The sequence below is a fragment of the Sceloporus undulatus genome, chromosome 2 (genome assembly GCF_019175285.1).
Source record: "Sceloporus undulatus isolate JIND9_A2432 ecotype Alabama chromosome 2, SceUnd_v1.1, whole genome shotgun sequence".
Lineage (NCBI taxonomy): Eukaryota > Metazoa > Chordata > Lepidosauria > Squamata > Phrynosomatidae > Sceloporus > Sceloporus undulatus.
Window position 1 is genome coordinate 142345054 of NC_056523.1, and position 25221 is coordinate 142370274.

Sequence of the window (25221 nt, forward strand, 5' to 3'; positions counted from 1 at the left end):
TCTGTGAGCATAAAGTGACATACTTATCTTTCCTTGTCCTAACTCTGTCTTCACAACAACCTTGTGGGGTAGGTCAGACTGTGCATGAAAGAGTGAGTGCTCCAAAGACATCCAGTAAGTTTCATGATCCAGCTGTGAACCTGAATCTCCCAAATACCAGTCAGGTATTCTGGCCACTATAGTATGGTGGTTCCTTTAGCTTAGTAAGTGGGATGTGTTTTTGGTGGTTGTGGTCAGATACTTAGGACTATTTTTCCATGCTGTTTACTGTTTTCATAATTTTTTGCATGTAATCCAAGTTTCCCTTGCTTCGGCTATTGTTTTTCCAAGACCACAAATTTTACTATCACCCCATCACCTAATTACCATTTTGCTGTGTGTTTATGGTATTTACAAGGCAAAAACACATCAGCAAAGAAGGTGTGTGAAGGACTACCCAAGAATTAACACGCACCATCCAGTGTTATCCACTTTTCAGGATGGAGAATAATTTATCATGATAAATTTTTAAAACATTAATCAGGTCTGTTTATAACGTTCATATTAAAACTAAGCAACTGTGTAGCAGTTGAAAATCATTCTTGAATTAACAGTTCTTTCAGGACTAAGTAAATAGTATTATGTAACACTAACCACTATTTGTATGAGTAAAACTGGAGTGTTACACACTGTGCTCATGCTACTGTATATGTGCCTGATGTGCTGTACACAGTGTGCTCTATCTCTGTTTCCCTGCTACAGTTGCTTGTGAAATCTTCATAAATAATGCTGCTTCTTGCCAGACCATCTTGTTATTCATATGTTTTGCAAGTTCCACAAGCCATTTGTATAAACAAGATTGTACTATACACCATTGTGCTTATGTTTTGAGTAATCAAATGAGAGCCTTAGAATAAATACAATGTATAATAGAAGGCCATTTCTTTCATAAGTACAAGTTGAGTATCCCTTTTTCAGAATTCTGAAATAAGAAATGCTCCAAAACCATCCACATCCCTGCCTCCAGCTGATCTGCCTTGGTCCAGGCCTCGGAGGTAGAGAGTAACTGCTGGACCTTATCCCCTTTCCCTCCACCACTCCCTTCTCCATTTGTCTCACGTCTTTTTAGATTGTAAGCCCGAGGGCAGGGAGCCGTCTAATTAAAAAGATTGTATGTACAGCGCTGTGTAAATTTACAGTGCTTCATAAATAAGGGTTAATAATAACAACAACAACAACAACAGTGTCTGAGATAGTACACCTTTGCTTTCTGATGGCTCAGTGTATACCACCTTTGTTTCATACACTGAATTATAAAAATATCGTACAAAATTAGTTTCAGGCTATGTGTGTAAGGTATATATTAAAACATAAATGAATTTCATGTTTAGACTTGGGTCCCCTCTCTGAGATATCTCACTATGTATATGTAAATATTCCAAAATCCCCCAAAAATCCAAAACACTTCTGATTTCAAGGATTCCAATAAGGGATACACAGCCTGTACCAGGATTTCAAACATATCTTTGCATAAGTAATATAAAGAAACCTTCATGATGAACTCTTGTGAACAGCTGGCACATAAAGGGATTTATATTATGACTCTAAAAAGCAAGATCTAACTTGAAGTAGTCATTCACAGGACAGTAGTGCTGCAGTGGCTTTGCTTTAATTTAATTTAACAAATTGTTAAATTATAATAGGCACAATTTATTTCAAGCACATATTTCAAGCAATAAGGACAGCCAGCATGGCATAGTGGTTTGAGCACTGGAGTACAACTCTCGAGACCAGTGTCTGATTCTTCACTCAGCCATGAAACCCACTGGGTGACCAGGGAAAGGCACTGGCAAACCTCCTCTGAACAAATCTTGCCAAGAAAACCCCATGATAGTTTCGCCTTAGGGTCGCATAAATCAGAAATGACTTGAAGGCACACAAAAACAAAGGCATTTCAAATAAAGTGTCTCAGGGAAAAGAGGGGAAAATATGTCTCCTGTGGTCACGCTGTGAGTTAATGCTGAACCAGGGACATCCAGCTCATCATTCATGTTCTTAGTCACTGTCTGAAACCAGAACTGCTGTGCTTAAATAAAGGTGACACCTGAGAGGCACAAGAACTAAAGAAAATATTAACAAAATCAGCTTGCTTTTGAATTTGAGAAACCAATGAAGTGGTACCCCATGCAAGGTTTTTACCAAATAAGACATTAGCATTGAGCCCCAGTACTTTGAATATCTCTTGGAAATATTTAGGTAATTGGTGACGTAGCAAAACTGGTAAGATATGTTCCCATGAGACAGCCCCAAATAGCAGGTGTGAAATTGTATTTTGGACTAAGTGAAGTTTCAGAGATAGACATCATAGGTAGCCCCAGGACCGACACATTGTAGTAGTCCCAACTGGAGCTATCCAGAGTAGGAATAGTTGAGTTCAGGTCATCTGTTGAAGAGGAGATACAGCTGGCACTGTAGCTGAAGCTCATGGAAAATACAGTACTCCAGACCATGAAAGCTACTTGGACATCAGGTGTTAGGGTGGGACTGGTTGTGTTTCCAAGTGGCAAATTTGATTCCTTAGGAGACGCCAACCCATTCTACAATGGATTAAACATGCCCCTCCCTTGAGCAACAAACCAGATATTGCAGATAATGAGAGAATATGAAGAATCAGAGTACACTGTGTTATAGTATACTGTATTAACTCTGCTGTTACCCGCCTCGATCCTCAAAGTGGAAGAGGCGGGATATAAATATATTATTATTATTATTATTATTATTATTATTATTATTACACCCTGTGAATTAAGAGTCAATGTGCTGTAGAAGCTATATTATTGGGTATGTACCAATAAGCTCCAGGTTCAAATCCCTGCTCAGCCACAAAGCCCATTTAGCTCACCTTGGACCAATCATTCTGTCTCAGCCTAACCTACCTTACAAGGCTGTTGTAAGTGAAAAAAACAGTAGGGGAAAACAGTGTGCAATATTCTGAACTTATTGGAGGAAAGGCAGATTGAACATGGCATAAAATGAGAAAATATGTCTAAATAACTGAGTTTCTCTGTCTGTGTCTCCAGTCTTTAGTTATTACCAATTCAGCAAAGCGTTCTTCCACTGTTGGAGAAATTGTCAACCTGATGTCAGTAGATGCCCAGAGGTTCATGGATCTGACTACCTTCCTGAACATGTTATGGTCTGCACCACTCCAGATATGCCTTGCATTATACTTTCTCTGGCAGGTACAAAACCTCTTTGGTTTGTTCTCTGTGATATAACACAATGCAGAGCCGTTCAGCTAATGCTTAAGGCTGATCTAGCTGTAGGGTAAATTTATTAGGGAAAGTAATATTGTGAGCAACCTGTAACTCCCAGCAGAATTACAAGTCCTTGTTTTCAAAATGTTCTGTATGAATAAGTGATTAACTGAGGACATGGAACTAGAAACCCACAGGTGAGTCACAATATGTTTAGCTTTTAAAACACTGTTATAGGAATTATGTGAGGAAAAGAATATGAGAGATGGCTTGTGCCAAGCAAGTGAATCATTACATTATAATTTTATTTTCAAGGCTGTAGTAGTGCATGGCAGTCCTCAATTTTCCTTCATTCTGTACAAGAGATATTAGATAGACAGTAAAACTGCTTTGTTGGCTATTTCTGGTCTGCCTTTGTCTCTAGACTACAGGAATGAGCAACTGCGGCAGGGTTGCAGTGGGGGACATTCAGGCATTTGGAACTGGTTAAGGGCATATATCTTATATACCTTATATACTTAACTATAAGTTGACCTCATGTATAAGTCGAGGGCAGTTTTTGGAGGCCAAATTATGGATTTTTATAAAACCCATGGATAAATCAACAGTAAAATTTAGAGGCATGGAGCAAAGGATCTAAAGCAGTGTCTCCCAAACTTTGGTCCTCCAGATGTTTTGGACTTTATATCCCAGAATTTCAGATGGTTGACTAAACTGGCTAGGGCTTCTGGGAATTGAAGTCCAAAACACCTGGAAGACCAGAGTTTGGAAAATACTGATCTAAAGGATGAAGCAAAGGAAAACAATGCCAATGAACTTTTAAAATTCTGGCAGGCATAACTGTTTGTGCTCATGCTAAAGACCAGATGGATGAGAGAGTAGAAGGGGATTAATGTTTCATTTAGATGCTCCTGGGATGCACCCAGCTCTTGTGACTTATACATGAGTGTATACAATAGATAGATAGATAGATAGATAGATAGATAGATAGATAGATAGGCTGACTATTATACAATAATTAATTTTTTAACTGGGATTAAAGTGAAGGGAAAGGAATGTTTACAGGCAAAGGACAAAATTTTAAACCAGGACTGGAGTGAAGCTGATGGAAGAAGAGGGTGGGAACATCTGCAGATGAATGAAGAGATGTTAAACTGGGACTGGAGTGAGTGAAGGGAATAGAAAAATGTGGGAGCATTTGCACAACATTTGTTTGCCACAGCAGGCCAAAGTTTGTCTATAATATTTTTGTGGGGTTTTTGGGCAATGTGGCTGTGTTCTGGAAGAGTTTATTCCTGACTTGTCACCAGCATCTGTGGCTGGCATCTTCAGAGAATGCTGGCATGGAAGTGAGTGGGGTGCATATACTGTGTAAACCTTGGTTGAGAAGAAGTGATTTACATGTTAGTCTCTGTGTTGGTCTGTTGTTGAATGGCAAGGCCTCAAGGTGTCTAATTAGTGAGCCATTGTTTGCTGGGAAAACTTCAGACCCCTGGGTGGCTGCCATTTGCACTTGCTGGGTCTTGATTTTGGTTTTCCCAGCAGACAATGAATCGCTAATTAAATAGACACCGTGAGGCTAACACAGAGATTAACATGTAAATCACTTCCTCTCAACCAAGTGTCACTATGGATGCTGGCCGGGAAGTATTGAGAGTCTCTCCACTTTGCCTTTCCAGAGGCTTTGGGAACCACACATTTGGGTGGGGTGACTGAGCCACACTATGTCCACTCCTGCTGTTCAACTTTTTCCAGATACAAAGGAGTTCATCTGCCTGTCTGGTTATTATCACTTTTTTTAAAAAAAAAATGCTTCTGATTACAGTGCTAGAGACAAACAGCTGTGGTATTTCCAGTATATTGATTAAAACAAGCCAAATGTTTGGTATTCCACTGTCCTTATACCTTTCTCATCTATAAAATATGCATGTGCCTCCACATCATGGTGAAAAAAGAAAGGAAGGGCCCATAAGGAGTAGGTTACACTGCCCTTGTTGAAAATCTATTCTGGCAACATTAATCATATGAGTTTCATTGGAGAGTGGAGAATTGTAATTTCCTCCTTGTTAATGCTGGAGAACATAATGATAACTGATGTGTTTTACATCCTTTGAAGGGTTTAGGACCTTCTGTGCTGGCAGGAGTTGCTGTAATGGTCTTACTTATACCATTTAATGCTGTGATTGCAATGAAAACCAGAGCATTCCAGGTAGGTAAACTGTTAGTGCTCTTTCCTGACATCCACTTCAGAATAATTTTGAATTGCCTTACTGAGTCTCCCTACTAAAGGGAGCAGAGAAGTATGTTTCTGGCATGCCACATGCCACATGAAGAATCCTGCTTCTCTGCACCTGATTGCCTACCCTGACATTTTTGCATTTCCTTACTCTTACCTCTCTCTGTGAGGCTTTTGTGGAATCTGCTACCTATATCTAATTCTTGATCTTGTTTGGCATTCTGCAACATTGTTCTGGTGATTTTCTACCTCTGGACACAACTTGCCTCCAGCCATACCTAGTTAAAACATCTGATAACAACTAAAATCTAAATACAGTTTTGCAACCACAGCAACAGCCTAAAAAGCAATAAACAGAAGCTCTCATTTGAAGTAGAATTGTTAACAAACTGCTGAAAGGGAACAGAGAACAAACCAGACAAACCATTCCTACTAGGGTACTTCATAATCAAAAATTAATAAGAGCAATAATGCTAGCTCTGGAGCTTTAAAGGCTTAATTTTGGGAACTACTGTTCCCAGAATTTTCCAGAAATTAGCATGTGAAATTAGCAACAATAGCATGTGTTCAAAAGAATTCAGTGAAAAGTTAAGAGAAACATAAAAACCAGTGCATAACTGTGCAACGCTGTACACTGCATTATTTTCCTCCAGCTGATTCTCAGTAGCCTCTACATAACAAGGACTAAGACATGATGAAAGTGTTCAGAAGAAAGCCTCCTTGCATGATGAATGATTTTCATAGTTCCTTTATCATGATGGAACTGCCTGTCAGGGAAGCAATGTTGGTTTCAGCCTTGTTCTCAGTATAGAAAGAACAAAATATGTGTTCTAGCGCTTGATCTTTGTGCTTCCAATACCCTCGTATTTGAAATCATCCTGTAGATGTAGCCACCTGAGGCAAACAGTAGTAAAGTGTCCAAATAAAAAAGCATATGTACCTGATCTAGTGCACCTTATATCTTGTATCTTTTGACACAAGGAGGTTTATCGCACTGGGGATAAAACGTTCCCGGATGCATTACCACGAGCGCGGGCACGCACGGAGCGTGATGGGAACCTGATGGGGCCCAGAACGCGACTGTACTGCATAGGGAACGCCGCTGCCGCTGAGCGTTCCCATCGCGTTCCCATCTGGTTCCAGAGGGCACCATTTCTGGGAACTGTTTCAAAAGCGTTCCCAGAAATGGCGCCCTCTGGAGCCCGATGGGAACGTGATGGGAACACTCGGCGGCGGCAGCAGCGTCCCCTGTGTGGTAAAGTCGCGTTCTGGGCCCCATCGGATTCCCATCACGCTCTGCGCACACCTACGTGTGTGCTCGTTGTAACGCATCGGGGAACGTTTTATCCCTGGTGCGATAAACCTCAAGTTGTTTCTTATTCAGTACCCAACCTAACTGTCTTATTGTTAGCAGTTGTTCAAGAGCAAGTCAGAAGTTTTTCTGAACACCTGGAGCCTCTGACATTTTCAGCTGGAGATGCTAGGGCAGATTAATCTAGGATTTTTTTTTTTTACATTTAAACTAGATTTTTAAATTTTAAATTGATTTTTTAAAATATCAATTTTCTCTTAAAGAATAACGTGATTACTTTGACTGGATATAAGCATGTGATCCTTCAAAACTGAATCCATACTTTGTACTAGATACAAATATAGTGGGCCCTTAGTGGTCTGCTTGGGTTTGGTTCCAAGACTCCTGTAGATACCAAAATTCATGGAAGCTCAAGCTCCATTATATACAAATGTGTAGTAAAATGTTGCCCCTTATATAAAATGCCATAATCAAAGCTTGGATTTGTTGGTGGTGGTGGTGAATATTTTCAAGTCATGGATGGCTGAATCAATAATATTTTTAAATTCACTAAAATCTCTCTCTTTGTGTTTTCTTGAAGATTCAGATACAGGAAGCATAGTGCAAGTAACTAGTCTGGGCATAATAACCATAGCTCAAAGATTTTCTTTATTTAGGTGGAACAGATGCGCTATAAAGACTCTCGCATTAAGCTAATGAATGAAATCCTAAGTGGCATAAAAGTCCTCAAACTCTACGCTTGGGAGCCATCCTTCGCAGATAAAGTTCTGGAGATCCGGAAGAATGAACTTCGTGTTTTGAAGAAATCAGCCTATCTAAACTCTTTGTCTACATTTGCATGGGTCAGCGCACCATTTCTGGTAAGTTTCAGTCATTCCTTCATTCCTATTTCATTTCTTCATTTCTACATAATTCCTGCAATATGGAAGGAAAATATCTTCGTCATTTTTGCCAGGGAGAAGATTCAGAAACCTGTGAAGAGTCTGGTTTTTGAGTTACTGTTAATACAACACTGTCAGTTGGTATGGGTGACTTCCTCTCAAACAATGACTGCTGGAGGAAGGAGTTAAGGAGCAATAATAGAAGGGTGTAAAAACAACTGAGGTCGAGCCCTCTGAGCATAGCAGTTTTGCACTACTACCCTTAGTAGTAGTATATCACACAGCGAGAATGCCGCCACTGCCAAGCGTTCTCCTTCCATTCTGGAAGCGTTCTAGAGGGCCGATTTTCAAGAACGTTTGAGAAAGCGTTCCCAAAAATCGGCCCTGGGGAACGCTCCCAGAACGGAGGGGGAACACTCGGTAGCGGCGCCAGCGTTCTCGCTGTGCGATATACAGCATTCCCCGCCACCTCCCATCCCCAGAATGGTCCCTTTAAGAACGCTCAGAGGCCGTTCTAAGCTAAATGCAGTAAACTCCTTTGTCTAGCATTTTGCCTGCAGCAATGACCAGCTAAATATTCCCCAGGTAGCTCACAAACAAAGGCATAAAGGAGAAGATTTGTTTCCTCCCACTTATTGACCTCCATCATCAGCCTTGAACATGAATGTTCATGGTGCTGCTATAAGCGCAAACAGCTATTAACAGAAAGACTCTATATATGGTTCTCTGTTAAGTTTTATATTCGAAGAACAAAATTCCTCAATAAATTTTAAATCTAGTGTCAATCATCAGCATCTCCTGACAGTGAATTCTATAGTGACAAAGTTCTTTCTCTTCTGAAGCCATTGGTAATCCATTTCAAAGGATGCCTCTGAATTCTAGCATTCATTACAAATTTTCTGTAAATACCCACAGATTTCTCGTTACATCCACTGCCACCACATCATTTGTCATATACACTAATAGTGATCTGATTCTCAAATTACCAATCCTTCCATAGCAAAATTGGCACCATTCACAGGAGGATATTATCAGCAAGCTTGGGAGAAGGCCAGGGTTTGTCGAAGTACAAATGTTTAACAAAGTAAAACTCTAAGGGGTAGGAGAACTGAAACCAGCTCACTGAGGACTGTTTCCTCAACAGCTACGAAATTCTCTCTGATTGTTTTGGAAAGAAAGTAGACACTAAGACTGGGTTGTACAATGGAATGGTTTGCTGTGAAAGACGGTACTGTTATATAGCTGGAAGCCTATAGAGATCAGCATAATAAATAATCCAAGCAGTTGTTAATTGATCCTGTACAGGTGGTTGCTTTTAGCTCTTCTATTGCCAGTAAGGCTTTAAAAGAATCAAATAAGCAGATGTTGTTTATTTAACACATTTTCCCCCTGTCTTCTAGGTTGCCCTGACCACTTTTGCTGTTTATGTCACTGTGGATGAAAATAATATCCTAGATGCAGAGAAAGCCTTTGTGTCTCTCTCACTTTTTAATCTCCTAAGGTTCCCACTCAGTATGCTCCCTCAGGTCATTAGCAATATTGCACAGGTAAAAGTGGTGCCAGTCTTCTTTCTTTCTTTCTTTCTTTCTTTCTTTCTTTCTTTCTTTAAGCCCACACTGAATGCAAACAGCACTTGGAGAATTTTAAAATTTTATGCTTTGTGATTTTAGACTGTAAGCGACTGGCAGGACTTATTTTATTTTTACTGTTTGTGTATTGTTACCTTCTTTTATTTTTACCTTCTATTAATCATACAGTGCTATATAAATAATAATAATAATAATAATAATAATAATAATAATAATAATAATAATAATAATGGCTGTCTGGACCAAAGAAGACTTAACAATGAAAGGCCTTGTTGGCTTAAATCCAGCAAATCCCTCAGTCAGATAGGGTAGGGAACACAACAGTTTATGCTTTGTGAACATCCAGCACACTACTATAACATGCTCTTCTGAAAACTGGCCAGAAGCTTTAGTTGGAATGGAACGTGCCCTCTATATTTTTATTGGAGATTGCTGAATGGAGAGCTCATTGGGCCATTTAACACACATTTTATGTTACCTTTGAGTTGGTTTCTGTCCCCTGTTCAAAGCAGAGATCTAAACTGCTTTGTGATCTGCATTCTGAATATTTCAAAAGTCTCCTTCTTCCATATGAGAACATTACTCCAATTTTACAACAGCTATGTTGTCTCTCAGGAGTGTTGCCAGAAACTGCCTGCTCTATGCAAAATAATGGTGGGCAGCAATGCGAAATACTCCAGTTTTGGTTCCAACATTATCAGATATCCTCCTTAGTGTGTGCCTCACACATTCTCCTTGTTTTCCATTTGGCAGCCAGTTAATGAAATGTTCTGAGAGGCTTTCGCAAATGTATTATGCTGGCTTTGGTATGGATTTGTTCTGTTTGCAGCCGTTAATGATGTTGGGTTGATGGATAGCCAGTGACATTTAACTTGTGTTGATCGTGTGGCATTTTATTGTAGTTATTTGTTATCCATTTAGTTTTTTTTAATGGAAAGATGGAACAAAAGTGTTAATAAGTTTACAATAGGGATAGGAATCCAGTTTTTATAGCAAAAGATGCACAGGTGTGAAAAGAACTAAATTTTTGTCTTAAAGCAGGTATAGGAATCATATGGCCCTCCAAATGTTACTTGATTGCAAGTCCCAGCATTCTCCAACTGGTTATGCTGCCTAGGCACTCTGGGAGTTGTAGTCCAACAATATCTGGAGGGGCACCACAAATTCACTGCTCATTCTTCTACTTCTACTCATTTTTTTCTCTTGGTTATGCTCACATGTCATATTGAAAGGGACAGAAAAAAGCACCCTGAGCAGTGGTAGGGCAGACAAAGAGTAAGCTGCAGGTTGCAGGAAAGAACCTAGCTCATGTGTATATGTATATGTATTTTTATATGTATATGTGACTACACACACACTCACATGTATGTGTAATATACATATGTGGATGGATAGATAGATAGATAGACAGACAGACAGACATCTCCTTCCATATATATCTTCTGTTTGCAGATCAGATACACATATCCAGCTCATGCTGTATACATAGTTGCTTAACTTCCTTCAGAGGTCGCTAAAATGAGTACCCAGACTGTTGGGGGCAAATTAGCTTACTTGCTAATTAGCTTACTTGCTGTTCACCGCTATGATCTTTGGAATAGCGGTATATAAATAAAACAAATTATTATTATTATTATTATTATTATTAACTCTATGGGGATTATCACATGGAGGTGCTTACTGTCACTAAAATGACGGCATTCACTAAAATGTTCCTGAAGCATTCCTGAAGCGCAAAGATCTGGTAGCTGGTCACGCTTCTAAATCGTCATTGAGGCATCCTGCTTCACTCCCGTCCTCAAAGTGTTCAAGAATTGGCTGCTCCCCGAACGCTTTGAGGACGGGAGAGAAGCAGGACGCCTCAATGACAATTTAGAAGTGCAGCCAGCTATCACACCTTCGCACTTCAGGAATGTTTCAAGAACGTTTTGCCAGTGGTAAGCCTCTGTGTGATAAGGGCCTAGGATTGCCCACAAGGATTCTGGCTCCCCACTGTGTCTGTTCTTTAGCCCAGGTAAACCTGGTTATGTACTGATATAGCTTAGCTAATAGCCATTGCACCAGCAAAGCAATTAAAAGATTAGGTTGATAACCTCCTTAATCTACCCACTCTCAGTGCCTAAATTGCCACTCTTCCTTTAGGGCAGAATTCACAAAATGTCCCGTCTCATTAAAATGATCTCCCTACACCCTTCATTTTATCCTTCTTTGTTTCCTCAGACAAGTGTTTCACTGAAGAGGATTCAGCACTTCTTGTCACATGATGAACTTGATCCAAGCTCTGTGGAAACCAGATTAATCGCTCCAGGTAAAATACTATTCCAGATTGTTTGGCATAGAGGGTAGGACGGTAAGAGGTTTTCAGTTACATGGTGGGGTTGGGATTTCAGATCTGTTGGGGGTGCTTTGATTGTGTATTCCTGCATGTCAGGACGTTGGACTGGATGGCCCTTGATGCCTTTTCCAGTGTGATTCTATGTAAACCATGCATAGAGGAGCATTTTTCTGCTAGAGATGTGTTTACTCCAAAAGAACGCTTTATGCATCCATGGAAAGACTGTGGCATGCAATGGTTACATGGATGAATTTGAGGTATCACACCTCAGACATTCAAGGTGGAACCTGCAGGTGTCCTGAGAGAAAGGAGCTTGCAGGTCTCCTCTTTGAGAGAGTCAGTTTATGCATTTATGCATGTGGTACAGATATTGCAAGTGCTTCTGAGTGTATGCCTGTAAAATCCTTTTCCACTGATAGTGTTCTTTGCTTGTTGTACTAAGGGGAAAGGGAAGAGATTTATACCATCTGTTTTGCCGGGTATGTTTACTTACCTTACCCAACAACTGCCTGTTTCAAATGTATTTGACATATTTCCAGCATTCACACATTTCTTTTTGAAATGTTTTTAAACTGCTACAACCTCTTCCTCCCAGAATTTACAATAATCTGACATAATTTATTAAAATATATTTAAATAATAGAATAAATACATAAATTAATAATAATAAATCATGCTTTGAATGTTCACAGGTGCTGTAGAATTTACTTTATACCATAGTATAATATATGATTGGAGCCTTAAGTGTGCAGCCAAGCGCTGCATTTGAATTCACAGCAAACCATGGTCATTCCACCTACCTCCAGGCTCAAAGACTCCCATCTCTAATTGTGCTATGAAGTGATGAAACCATAATTGATTTGAAATAAGCCACATTTGTGATATGTAGCATGAAACTGGTTTATTTCAAACCCTAGGTTGGATTAGCCACAATTTGTGGGTTTGAATGATACAACATTTTTTAAAGAACAAAGTTGACTAATCTCCTGCTCATCGCTCTGCTGAAAAAGGAAAAGGAGGAATACATAGCCCAGGAGCAGGCTATGTTTGTACCTGCCACAATAAACTATGACTTGTAGTATTATTCAACATAGCCCATAGGAGTGAGACATGGTATGATGGATGTTATTATATATGATATGTGTTTGGACTGCATACTGTGAATACCACAAACTGAAAGGAAACAGAAAATGGGAGGAAAATGTTGCACTATAGCATGAGTTATCATAGCTTGTGCTTTGGAAGAGCCCTCTGGCTCCTTGAGGTGTAACTGGCTAACAGAGATCTGATTGCTCTGGGCTGTTTTGCTGATGTATAGCTTTCTTTGCATTTGTGGAGAGGAAAAGAGGTAAGACAGAGGAGAGCTTCTGATGATTAATTTAGTTACACAAGTAAAGCCTGCGTGAATCTAATCCTCCAACATCAAGGGAGCAAGTCAGGGCTTTTCAGCACATATCCCTGCTCTTGAGCATCCTCCTCCCTCTTGGCACTGATGGCTTTTAAGCAATTTTGTGGGTAGCCACTCTTATTTGCAGGAAAAGAGGGGAAGAAATGTTAAGTTGTCCTTGAGCTGTTGGTTAGACTGCACAAAGCATAAGTGTAATCTCCAGAGAACATCCATGTCTGGCTGGGGGAGATAAACAAGTGTGCATCTCTGTAATTGCTACTGGATAAATATTTAAGTTGGAATTATTGGATGTCCCTTATTTTTTGAAAATATTTCCCCTTATTCCATAAACACAACCTCTGCAGAGAAGATAATGTATGTTACTGCAGAATATTTCCATTACACTCTAAAAAGCATCCACTAGCTTTCCAAAGTGTTTTTTTCTTGCTTAAAAACCTGGCACTAACCTCAGCAATGTGACTTGTGGCCAGACATGTGACAGGCTTATGCAACAAGAAAGAAGGAAACTTCTTGTAGTGGTTCCTCATATCTCATGAACAAATATATCTCATCAGTCCTCCCTTCAGTACTTCAGCACCACATCTTTCACAATAAAGAGTCCTGGCTTCAGACTCTCATCTCACATTCACATATAAACACGCATCCTTTCTTACAGTGCAATCCTATGGATGTCTACTCAGAAATTAAGCCCTACTGATTTCAGTGGGACTTCTTCCCAGGTATGAGTGGGTGGATTTGTCTCATTTATTTTCCATGTACATAAAAGTGTATGTAGATTTTTACAAGCACCCCCCCCCCCTCATGTACTCTTTTCTTTCCAAGAACTGCATTTACCACTAAAATCAGTGAAGTGTGAAAGCTAAAGGAGAGTTGCATTCCAATTCAGGTATTTATACAGGAAGGGTGAATTAGGTCATTTCAAATTAAAATGTAAAGAAAATTAATTTCTCCCTCATCCTATTCACAGGTGAGGATGCATAAGATTCTGTTGTTTTGTTTTATTTTATTTTTAAACAGGATATTCAGTTACTGTACGCAATGGAACATTCAGCTGGGCGAAAGATCTTGAGCCAGTTCTGAAAGAGTAAGCACACTTTACTCAGTTGTGTATGCTGATGTTTTCTTATAGCTGAAGCTTGAAAAGGTTGAAAAATAAGCCAGAACTTATGAGGTAAGGAGCTTTCCTCTAGGTCCAAAGAGTTTTAGCGAATGTTGACTTTTATTAACAAACTGTACTTTCTTAATTCTTTAAAGCAAATTTCTGTCTTTAGAAGGCCAAGAGCTCCATTCTCTAACTAGCAGTTGCACCAGTAAAACTTACACAAATAGAGGAAACACATAGCTTATAGAGAAGCCATCACTGTACCTCTTCTCAGTCGCTCAACTGGGGCTACTGTCCCCATCATGCTTTCTTCCTGACCCCCCCTTAACCCCTTCTCCCTGCCTTATGCCCTATCCAGCATGTCTTTAGCTTTTTCTCTCCCAATTTTTTGCACAATTCTGGAGCTCTGCTACCATAATGAAGTTTTAAATAGGAAAGAAAATAGAAAAAATAAATTAAGGTAATCATGGTGCTTGGAAATAATGAAGGGGACACTGACATACATGACTATCAATTGAGCAACTGCCCCAGGAGCAATGTTTTGCACCTGGAGACTTGTGCACTTGTCAGGTCATTGGCAGTTTCCCCCCATCATTAAAAAGGGACAAGACAGGGACAGAGCAGCTACAAGTTGTGTGTTGTGCAGACTCAGGACCTCTGGGAGGAATTTATTGCAGCCTATGAAAACTAGGCTGTCTGCAACCACCCAGAGGACCTTTTTGCCTACCACTCCCAGATTATGGAATGGCCTGCAGGAGGAGATCCGCCACATGACTAGCCTGGACAGCTTTTAAAAAGCTGTTAAGGCGGATCTCTTCTGGCAGGTGTTTCCTGAATAGATAGCTGGCCACCAAAATCAGAAAAAGTTACCCCTCTGAGTCTGCTATGGGCATTGTCTGGTTTATTTATTTTAAAGTATGTTTTAAATTGTGAATTGTTTAATTGTTATTTTAGGGAGGTGAGATACTGGGATCTGGAAATGTACAGCTTTAACTTGTAAGCTGCCCCAGTTGTCTCCGGCAGAGACATAAATAAAAAATTTATTTTATTATTTATTATAAGTATCGTCAAAGATACTTCTTTCCTCATGTATTCATGGTTTAAAACCAGTGTAGTAATGTCCTAAGTTTCTATTTCTCACATTTGTGGTTGAAAATTTTTGAAAATGCATGCCATGGCTGGAGCACTGAACCTTTGGTTATACAGTGCTCCCCACACTTGATATCTGAACAAAATACATTTTATACTAACTTTTTATATAAAAATGGCTTTACCTTTTGGAATGGTTATCCCAAGCCAAAAGGAACTCTGAAAGTATTTTTACCCCTGTGGTTTGCATTTCTTTTCTGAAAGACAATTTGAAAAAAAAATATTTTTTTATTCTGCTTACCCATCACTTTGCAAATCATAGTAGATATTCAGCAAAATGGTGCTAAACAAGAGTGTCTCAATGCAGAGAACATATGCTGCACTGCCATCTTAAGGACAGAGAGAGAAAGATCAGCCAGCACAATCAGGCTTGGTGCCAGTACTGTGCTGGCATAAGTGGGAAAAAGGAGCCTGTTGGAAGTATAAATATAAAAATTATGTAAAAATAATTTGTGAAGTTAAACAAAGTTATAAAGTTAAAAACATTAAAAATCATTAAAGGCTATAATTGTTGCATGCCTTCAAGTCTTTTCTGACTTATGGCAACTCTAAGGTGATGCTCTCATGGAGATTTCTGGGGCTGAGTGTGTTAATCACCCAGTGGGTTTCCATAGCTTAGTGGAGAACAGAACCCTGTTCTCCAGGGTTGGCTCAAATCATTACACCTGGTGGCTATATACAGACCTTAAAAACTGCACTGCACAGCAGTAAAAGCCCACTCCAGTCAGTTTCTTTCATTTTTAATATTCATTTTCCAATTATTAACATTCTAAAAACCATTCAGTCAACAAACATCTACTACAGAAACATAAACAATAACAACAGCAACATTATCCACAGAGACAATAAAATGACTTCTTAACCCCTAATGTTTGGTTATATCATTAGCCCTATTATATACAAACACTTTAACTAAACAAGAAAAAAAATTAAATTAAATCTACGTTCCTCTATCTTATCCAGTTTCCAACTGTTCTTACATTAAATTCTTAAATTAAAATTTGGATACCAATTGTAGAATCTAAAACACTGCACTGCACAGCAGCAAAAGCCCACTACAGTCAGTTTCTAAAAGACTGGGAACATAAAAATGTTTTAACTTGCTGACAGAAGGAGAGCAAAGACAGGGCCATCCTGGCATCTCTGGGGAGGGAGTTCTAAAGTCTGGCAGCAGCCACCAAGAAGACCCTTTCCCTTGTTCCCACCAAATGAGCCTGTAAACATGGTGGGGCAGAGAGAAGGGCCTCTCCAGAAGATCTTATTGCTCTGGTAGGCTCACAGAGGGAGATATAGGCGCCTTACAGACAGCCCAGAAGGGGCAGTCTCGCGCCGCCCCCGGTTGCAGCGTCCGGGAACCACAGCAGCCAAACGGCGCGGTTCCCAGACGCTGCAAAGAAGGAGTGTGATTTTCGCACTCCTTCCTGCTGCCTGGAAGAGACGCCGCAAGTGCCAAAGCGCACACTTGCGGCGTCACTTCTGCTGTGCGACGTACGGACGCAGAGCGTCCGCTACGTCAAAATGGCAGCGCCCATCTGTATGCAGCGCTGCCATTTTGATGTAGTCATTACGCGCGAAGGGCAAGGCGCATCAGGAAGCACCGCCCCTCGCACGTAATGACGCCGCCTCATGGGCCCGTCTGTAACACGCCATAGTTCTTCAAATAGCCTAGACCCTGGCCCAGGCCCTACATATGAAGCTGTCTCTGTGTTGCTGTTTGAATTTGGGAAAGAAGTGGTAAGTAGAGGAAAGCTGATACATGGCTACCGATGGGACCCAAGAGCTGTGCACTGGGAACAAACAAGACTATGTGGAGATGGAGTGATGCCATTTTAAGGCAGAGGCAAAGGAGGGAGGCATTGTAGGATTTGGATGGCAACAATAAGGCTAGTCAGAGTCACAACCAGATTTTTCTTGCCTGAGTTGAACATCTGCTGTATAAACCTCTTTAATCATTTGTTGATATTCAGTGTTTGAAATTGCCTAGCTGTCAAGCCACCTATTAGTATCATGTCTCTTTTTGCAGAACTGGGTGCTTACTACAGAAGTATAATCAGGAGAAGGTTTTTTAAAACACACACACACACACATAAAGGATTTCCTGAGGTACTGAGTCAGAATCATGCAGAAGGTGATGAAAAGGGCTGGACAAACTCAGCAACCACTTTTAGTAAAGGATTGCACATCTTATGATCAAAACAGTCATTACAGAAAAGTGTAGTTGATTTCTTATTGCCATTAATTACTCATAGGGAAGTATATGGAATTTCGCTGAATCTAGTGTTTCTAATGGCCTTTTTCATATGATACTGCAATTGTGTGATGGTCACTCTCACTGGATTCATCCCAACATTATGGCATTCATGTTGGTCCATTGCAAAACCCCTTTCCATAAAATTGTCACTTTCTTTTTCTGGCCAATGTCAGACAATAATAGGTTGGGAAAGACAGGTGTGATTGGCCTCATCCCAATATTTCCAGTCTTTGAAACAGATTAGGTTGTCATGTTTCCTGTTTTATTCTGAACACCCATCCACAGAAGCTTACAGTGATAGAAGATACAGACAATAAAACCAAACACATAAAATGCAAGAAAGAAATCAGAAAAGACTAGCATGATAAAAACAAACAAAATCTAAAATTGCCAACAAAAAGAGTGGGAAACAGCTGAAACATTGACATAGCAAGAAGAAAAGAAAACAGGCATAATATATAAATAGCAGAGAGAGAACAGTGTTTTCATCTATTCTAGAATAGACAGGATTTCAGCAGACAGTTAATATTACAAGGAGATGAGGCTTAATTAATTTCAATTGAGAAAGAATCCCACCAAATGAGTTCTGCCACCACAAAGGACCTGCCCCCTAATGCTTTGTGGAAGGAAGCTTACATGGTCAAAGCACCCAGAGCCTGAAGTGGTGGAGAGTATGTAGAGAAGAGCCTGTGGGAGAAACTACAGTGGATAATATGAAAGAAAAATGGTTCCCCCACTGTTGTGGTTATGTAGGAATAGGCCCTTAGGCTTGCAGTAGTGTGGTTAAAGAGACATGGACAGAATGAGAAATGGGAAATAGAATCATGACCATTACATAGGTCAATCTCATGGGTGAGTTGGAAATCTATCCAGGGACTGCAAGTGTTCAGCCCTGTCTGTGTAACTTTGAGTGTTAATAATAATTTTTGGGGTTTCTAGTCTGTCTTTCCATTCTTCTGCTGCATATATAGTGCCTTGCAGTGTTTAAGGCAATATATAAGACATATCAGAATAGTAACAGTTCCATAACTAAGGTGGATATGGAACAAATTCTATCCAGAGCTAAGTGACAAGTTCCTTGGTTTCAGTAGTAAAAGTTAAACATACGGTTAACTCTCTTTCATTGGAATTAATGGAACACAAGAATACCAAGTTTTATTTGGAATGGATCCACGCTATATCTGAATACACACACACCTACAACAATCTATTAAAGATAGAAATTGCCTCAAATTCCTTCCTTTTGTCAATTACACATAAGTCATCTCTTCTTCTCTGCAGGGGGTCTGTTCCAGGATCCCACCCCCATCCCCCAGATAACAAAAAGCATGGGACCCCAAGTCCTGTTCTTTCCTATGGCCATGCAGCATGTGCGCAGCTGCTAGTGCAGCCGTGTACACATGCATCCATTTAAAACAATGGGGCTTGCCATCCGCAGAAGCTCAAATCTGTAGATGGCAAGCCAGTAGATAAGAAGAGGCCGCTGTATTGAAGTACATAATAAATGAGTCCAAAGCAGCAGGGAGGTCAAAAATAGAGTGGGTCATTAAAACTCATTTTAGTACAATTTTTATTGACATTTCAGCTCACCAAGAGACAGATTTCTCAGGCTGAATATAACTAGCTGCATTATTATTATTATTATTTTAAAAGACATACCCATATTTTCCGGCATATAAGACGACCCCCAACTTTTCCAGTTAAAATAAAGAGTTTGGGATGTACTCACCATATAAGACTATCTCTCTTCCAACGCACACCAAATAAAAATTTTAAAAAAACATCAGATTTGATTTCAATATGGTAATTTAAATTAAAATGCTTATGACATGCAGGTACTTAGCAGGAAACCTTGTTGTATACAAAGCCTGCTTGGATTGGTCAGCTCTCCCTGCCTGCTCAGTGCTCCCTGTCTCCAAGACTATCAGAGCAGTAGCTGCTTTCATACGATTGCCACATATGGTGGGGATGCGGCCGTGGACGTTTTTGAGCTTCCCCCACCATATGCGACGGCCACAGATTCTCCAATCCAGCTCGGAAGTTTCAGCACCTGCAGTATAATATGACACCTGGCGTATAAGACAACTCCCGACTTTTGAGAAGATTTTCCTGGGTTAAAAAGTAGTCTTATACGCCAGAAAATACAGTATATCAAAGTTATTGTGCTGTATCTCTGCCAGAATTGTGTACAGGTCTATTAAGACAACTACAGTGTTAATATAAAGATAAATTTGTGTCAAGTTATGTGTTTAAGCCATGTGAAAACTCAAAGATAGGGAAGACTCATGATCATCTTTCAGATGACTGAGTCAGCATGAGTAAACTTTTTCTGTCAGTCTTACTCTTGAAATTATCTTGTAAAAAGCTTTTCTGATGACAAAAACATGATTCATCAAATTCTGCAGTGTGAAGAACTTTTGAAATGTAGAATGTGGCATGTTGAGATAGGATTCATGAACTTTTGCATGTCTGACCTAAAGCACTACTGCAAAAGTCTAATTCCATTAGCTCAGTACATTATTTAAAATGTTCATGTCAGTGTTGAGAAAGACAAGTTGCAAAATGGTAACAAGACCTTCACAACCCCACCTTGAATGGAATCTGCTTTTTTTTTTTAAATTGGCTATTAGGTTCCATAATTTCTTAAGATGGCTATTAAGCTTGTGAGTGGTGTCAAGCCTTCCTCACCTGGAGCCATTAACTCTTCATTCTATACTCTTTATTGTTTGTCAAACCACATAATTAAATCTGGGGAAACCTGATTAAACAGAGTCTCCAGTGGAATGTTGAACTGAACTCCCACCCAGTAGAATCTAATAAACTTTATGCAAGCAAACAATCATGCATACACACACAAGGGTTAGTTGCTGGAGCATTCCTGGATCTTCATGGGTTAAGTCCTGGATAAGTGTGACATCATCTGAAAATCTTCAATGCAATCACATGACTTTGCTGGGAGTATGCCTTTTTCTTCCCTGGTTTCCCCTTGTCTTATTGTAGCAACAAAAACAGTGATCTAGTTGCACCTTTAAGAAGTCAACTTTAAGCCCCCAAAAGCTTATAGTGCAATATATTTGTTAGCCTTGAAGATGCTAGAAGTCTTTGTTGGTTTTACTTTGCTGAGTTAAATCCAATTGTTGATCCTGGCTAGAGTAGGTCCTTTGAATCAATGGGTCTTCCATAAGAATTAACATTCATTCCGTGGGTCTTCTCTAACTGGACTAATGATTATATTTAGCTCATTATCTTTACATTAATCAAGCAAATTAGTCTATCCTGGTTTTCTTTCTCCCCCCTCTCCCATACAGTATAAATTGGTTGATCCCTAATGGTTCTTTGGTGGCAGTTGTTGGACACGTTGGGTGTGGAAAGTCTTCCCTGGTGTCAGCTCTTCTTGGTGAAATGGAGAAGCTCCATGGGGAAGTGGCTGTGAAGGTTAGTCAAAGTAATATGAGAGAACATGTCTTCATTTTTGAACATTTGATCATCTGTGTGATTTGATGTATTGTGTGTGTGTTTTGGTAACTTCTTATAGGGTTCAGTTGCTTACGTTCCCCAACTTGCCTGGATCCAGAATGCTACCTTGAAGGATAATATATTGTTTGGTCAACCTCATAATGAACAGAAGTACCAAATGGTTGTAGAGGCATGTGCCTTGAAGCAAGATCTGGAGATGCTGCCTGGGGGGGATCAGACTGAGATAGGTGAGAAGGTAAGACTTTCAGCAGCAAATGTATATCATAGAGTTGGAAGAGATATCAAGTCCAACCCCTGCCATGCAGGGATACACAATCAAAGCACCCCCAATGGCCCTTCAGCCTCTGTTTAAAAAACTCCAAAGAAGAAGATCCCACCATACTCTTAGGGGGTGTGTTCCACTATCAAACAGCTCTTGCTCTCAGGAAGGTCTTCCTGATGTTGAGGTGGAATCCCTTTTCCTGTGATGATCACTGTCAGGCACACGGTAAGGAAACAGAAGCAGGGAAGTAAAATTACAAGTTATATAAAGGCCAAAACTGAGTGCAAAGGATAGAAGCCAGGGAGGTTTTTTAGGAGTTGCATTATAAAGAGAGAATGTTGGAGACCCAGGCATTGAGAAGAAGAATCCTGTTTCCACCTTCTTCCTTCCGCTGCGATCTTTCCTCATTGGGAAGTGTGTGGGCTTAAGTTTACCTCAGACATAAAATCTCTGAATTTGATAGCCCATAACTCAAGGTGTGGTTGCTGGTTATGCTTTATTGCTACACACGGCACATATTAACAAACACTATTCATGTCACTGCCCCTTGTATGTCCACCACTGTATGTCTGCCACGAGTCCCACCATTAGAAAAGATTTTGTAACATGGCTGTAAGAAGGTCAAGCTGACATTATGTCCAGCATCCAGGGAGGACTGTTACATGAAACAAAGGAAAAGTAGAGATTTAAAAGGGGAAAGTAGTGCTGAAAAGGCTTAATGTTAGGAAAGAGTCAAAGGGGAAAGAAACTCTTGAGTAGAGAAGTGAAGATGAGATAAATAAGAGGAAACAAGGGGTTTGTGTTTAAAGACATGTAAAAGAAAGAAGAAAAGAAAGTTGTAGAAAGAATATTTTGTGAAAGTAAAATGGGGGAGAATGGCAGCTGTATAAGGAAAATATGCCAATTTAAAAGGGATAGGACTGCTGAGATGAAAATGAAAAAGGGTAGAAAGGAAGCATGAATAAAGTGTGCAATGAAGGCAGGATATAGAGTAGGAAAAAGAAATGGAAAATGAGAAAGAAAGAAGGACAGGTGAATTTTTAATACTTTTTTTCCAAGCTGTGAGGAACACCTTAATATTGGCTCTTAAGAAAAGTAATAGCTACTGAAATTCCCCTCATTACCACATTTTTAAAAAAAAAGATAATGGGCTTCAATACAGAGTATAAAAAGAAATGGAAAATGAAATGGAAGGAAAGAAGACAGATGAATTTTAATATATATGTGTGTGTGTGTGTGTGTGTGTGTGTGTGTGTGTGTGTGTGTGTGTATTTTAAGGCACTAAGAGACACATGAATATTTGCTCTTAAGAAAATTAATAGCTTCTGAAATTCCCCTCATTATCACATTAAAAAAAAGATAATGTGTTTCAATAAGACAATGGCCAAGTTCCACAAACATCTGCATAGGAACATGCAGCTGAGCCTGATCTTGTCCCCAGCAACCCAGCTATCACTCACTGGATCCAGTTAATTAGATATCACTGACTAATTGCTCATGTGAAGTCTTGCACCCCTGTTTTATACCAATACAGGAGTTTGTGGAATGCTTAATCTAAAAAGGAGAGGAACATGACCAGGATATTCCACTAAATCAAGTGATCCATGATTCATTGAGATATTAATAACCTTTACTTGTTAACATAGGTGTTGATCACACTGAGGTTTTTGCAGCTCTGATCCGAAGTCACTGCAGGTTCAACGATGCAAATTCACGTGATAACGTGATGTATTATCACACATGATTGCTTTCTATTGGGGGTCGTTCCAAGGTGCATCCACAGTGAATCCGAAGTGACTCCTCATTTTTGTGAATTCGGTAACAAGCGAATTCACAAAAATTGCTTCTAAACTCACTTCAATTTCCCTCCAAATTGGTCTGGTGTGGAATGCAACTTTGCTTCCGTCCTGGTACACCCCCCCCCAAACTCCAAGGTCCCACATTTCCCATGATGCTGTGCTACAATTTTGCCCCATTTGCTTCCAGTGCTCCTTCAAGAACATATTTGGATGTAGATGACACGGATGCAGGGAATGAAACAGGAGGCTGGGGGTAGAGATGGGAGCAATGGAGGAGGCCATTGGAGGCTGGGGAGGGAGCAACAAACTCCAACTCCCAGAATTCCATAGCCTCGAGCCAAGGATCCCACAACAAACTCCAACTCCCAGAATTCCATAGCACTGAGCCAGGACAGTTAAAGTGGAGTCAAACCGGATTATTTCCCCAGTGCAGATGCAGTTTAAGAGAAGACAACTGTTACAAAGGGAAGGAGAGTGGATTGGATTCAGGGAGGTGGTACTTTAGCGAGCATGGAGAATAAGGGACACCAGATACATTTGAAGGAAGCAGGTGGGGGATGTAGGGAAATCTGACATGGAGGACCCAGGATACATTCTTAGGAAGCAAGGGGGCATGGAGGGAAATCTGCCATGAAGAATCAGTATACATTCTTAGGAAGCAGGTGAAGGATGCAGGGAAATCTGACGGGAATCAGGATACATTCTTCGGAAGCAAGGGGGCATGGAGGGAAATCTGCCAGGGAGAATCAGGATACATTCACAGGAAGCAGGTGGAGGATGCAGGAAAATCTGACAGGGGAATCAGGATACATTCTTAGGAAGCAAGGGGGCATGGAGGGAATTAGGAAAATCTGCCAGGGAGAATCAGGATACATTCACAGGAAGCAGATGGAGGATGCAGGGAAATCTGACAGGGGAATCAGGATACACTCATAGGAAGCAAGAGAGCATGGAAGGAAATCTGACAGAGAGGACCCAGGACACATTCTAGAGTAAATCAAGTTAAAAATAGAATAAAATAGAAGTGAGGAAGAAACATGAACGTCATTCATGTGAGGCTAGCATTCACATGAAACTGGAACCAAGAAGTGGCCCCCTTCTTCATCCTGGAAGTGCAAAGATTCACGATGCATTCAGAACCCCACTGAGCATGTGCAAGGGCCCCAATTCGAATAGTTGAATCCTCATGATATGTACTGGTGTGGTAATACAATGTGCACTCACTCCACTTTGACCCAGTAATTACCACAATTTCGTTCTTCACGTGTGATAGTTCATCACATGAATTGCCTTGTATTCGAAGTGACTCCACTTCTCCCTCACCACGGAAGGGCTACAGAAGCACTTTAGTTTAGAGTTCCAGTCTCACGTGTGATAAGGGCCATAGAAAAACATCTATGACGGTAAGAAGGAATATAGCATATCTTGATTTCGGTAAAGCTTATGACAACGTCCCCCATGAGATTCTTGCAAACAATTTGCAGATGACACCAAATTAGAAGCAGCAGCTAATACCCCAGAGGAGAAGATCAAAATGACTTAATAGATTAGAAAACTGGGCCAAAACTAACAAAATGAATTTCAACCGAGAGAAATGTAAGGTTAGGCAGAAAAAATGAAATGCATAGATATAGGATGCGAGACACCTGGTTTAACAAGACTACATGTGAAAGATCTAGAAGTCTTAGTAGACCACAAGCTGAACATGAGTCAGCAGTGTGATGCGGCAGCTAAAAAGCCAATGCAATTCTAGCCTGCATTAATAGAAGTATAGTGTCTAGATTAAGGGAAGTAATAGTGCCACTCTATTCTGCTTTGATCAGACCTCACCTGGAATCCTGTGTCCAGTTCTGGGCACCACAATTCAAAAAGAATGTCGACATGCTGGAGCATTTCAAAATGTTGAAATGTTGAAAGATCTGGAAACCAAGCCTTATGAGGAGGGAGCTGGATATGTTTAGCCTGGAAAAGAGAAGGTTAAAAGATGATATGATGATAGCCCTGTTTAAATATTTGAAGGGGTGTCATATTGAGGCTGGAACGAGCTTGTTTTCTGCAGCTCCAGAAAATAAGACCCAGAACAATGGATTCAAATTAGAAGAAAAGAGATTCCACCACAACATTAGGAAGAACATCCTGACAGAGCTGTTGGACAGTGAAATACACTCCCTTGGAATGTGGTGG

The 25221-nt window shown here is 40.2% G+C and overlaps 2 protein-coding genes across 10 annotated transcripts in view; one reads left to right on the forward strand and one right to left on the reverse strand.

Annotated features, from left to right (window-relative positions):
- ABCC3 (ATP binding cassette subfamily C member 3) overlaps positions 1 to 25221 on the forward strand; it is a 105047-nt gene that overhangs the window by 48621 nt on the left and 31205 nt on the right. For 7 of the 9 annotated variants that reach the window (XR_006102515.1, XR_006102516.1, XM_042455129.1 and 4 more), the window contains 8 exons: positions 3060 to 3221; positions 5353 to 5445; positions 7441 to 7644; positions 9066 to 9212; positions 11475 to 11562; positions 14015 to 14081; positions 20808 to 20934; positions 21035 to 21211. Coding sequence is in view for 7 of the 9 variants with exons in the window: in XM_042455129.1 (XP_042311063.1) it covers positions 3060 to 3221; positions 5353 to 5445; positions 7441 to 7644; positions 9066 to 9212; positions 11475 to 11562; positions 14015 to 14081; positions 20808 to 20934; positions 21035 to 21211 (1065 nt within the window). In the remaining 2 variants the exon portion in view is untranslated. Of the gene's footprint in view, positions 1 to 28; positions 165 to 3059; positions 3222 to 5352; positions 5446 to 7440; positions 7645 to 9065; positions 9213 to 11474; positions 11563 to 14014; positions 14082 to 20807; positions 20935 to 21034; positions 21212 to 25221 lie in introns of those variants that run through there. The other 2 variants (XM_042455134.1, XM_042455135.1) reach the window with 2 other exon arrangements.
- The window catches only part of ANKRD40 (ankyrin repeat domain 40), a 79670-nt gene continuing 62080 nt past the window's right edge, over positions 7632 to 25221 (reverse strand). The window contains exon 5 of the mRNA XM_042455138.1: positions 7632 to 7699. Within this exon, the coding sequence (XP_042311072.1) occupies positions 7670 to 7699 (30 nt within the window). The 3' untranslated portion in view covers positions 7632 to 7669. The remainder of the gene's footprint in view (positions 7700 to 25221) is intronic.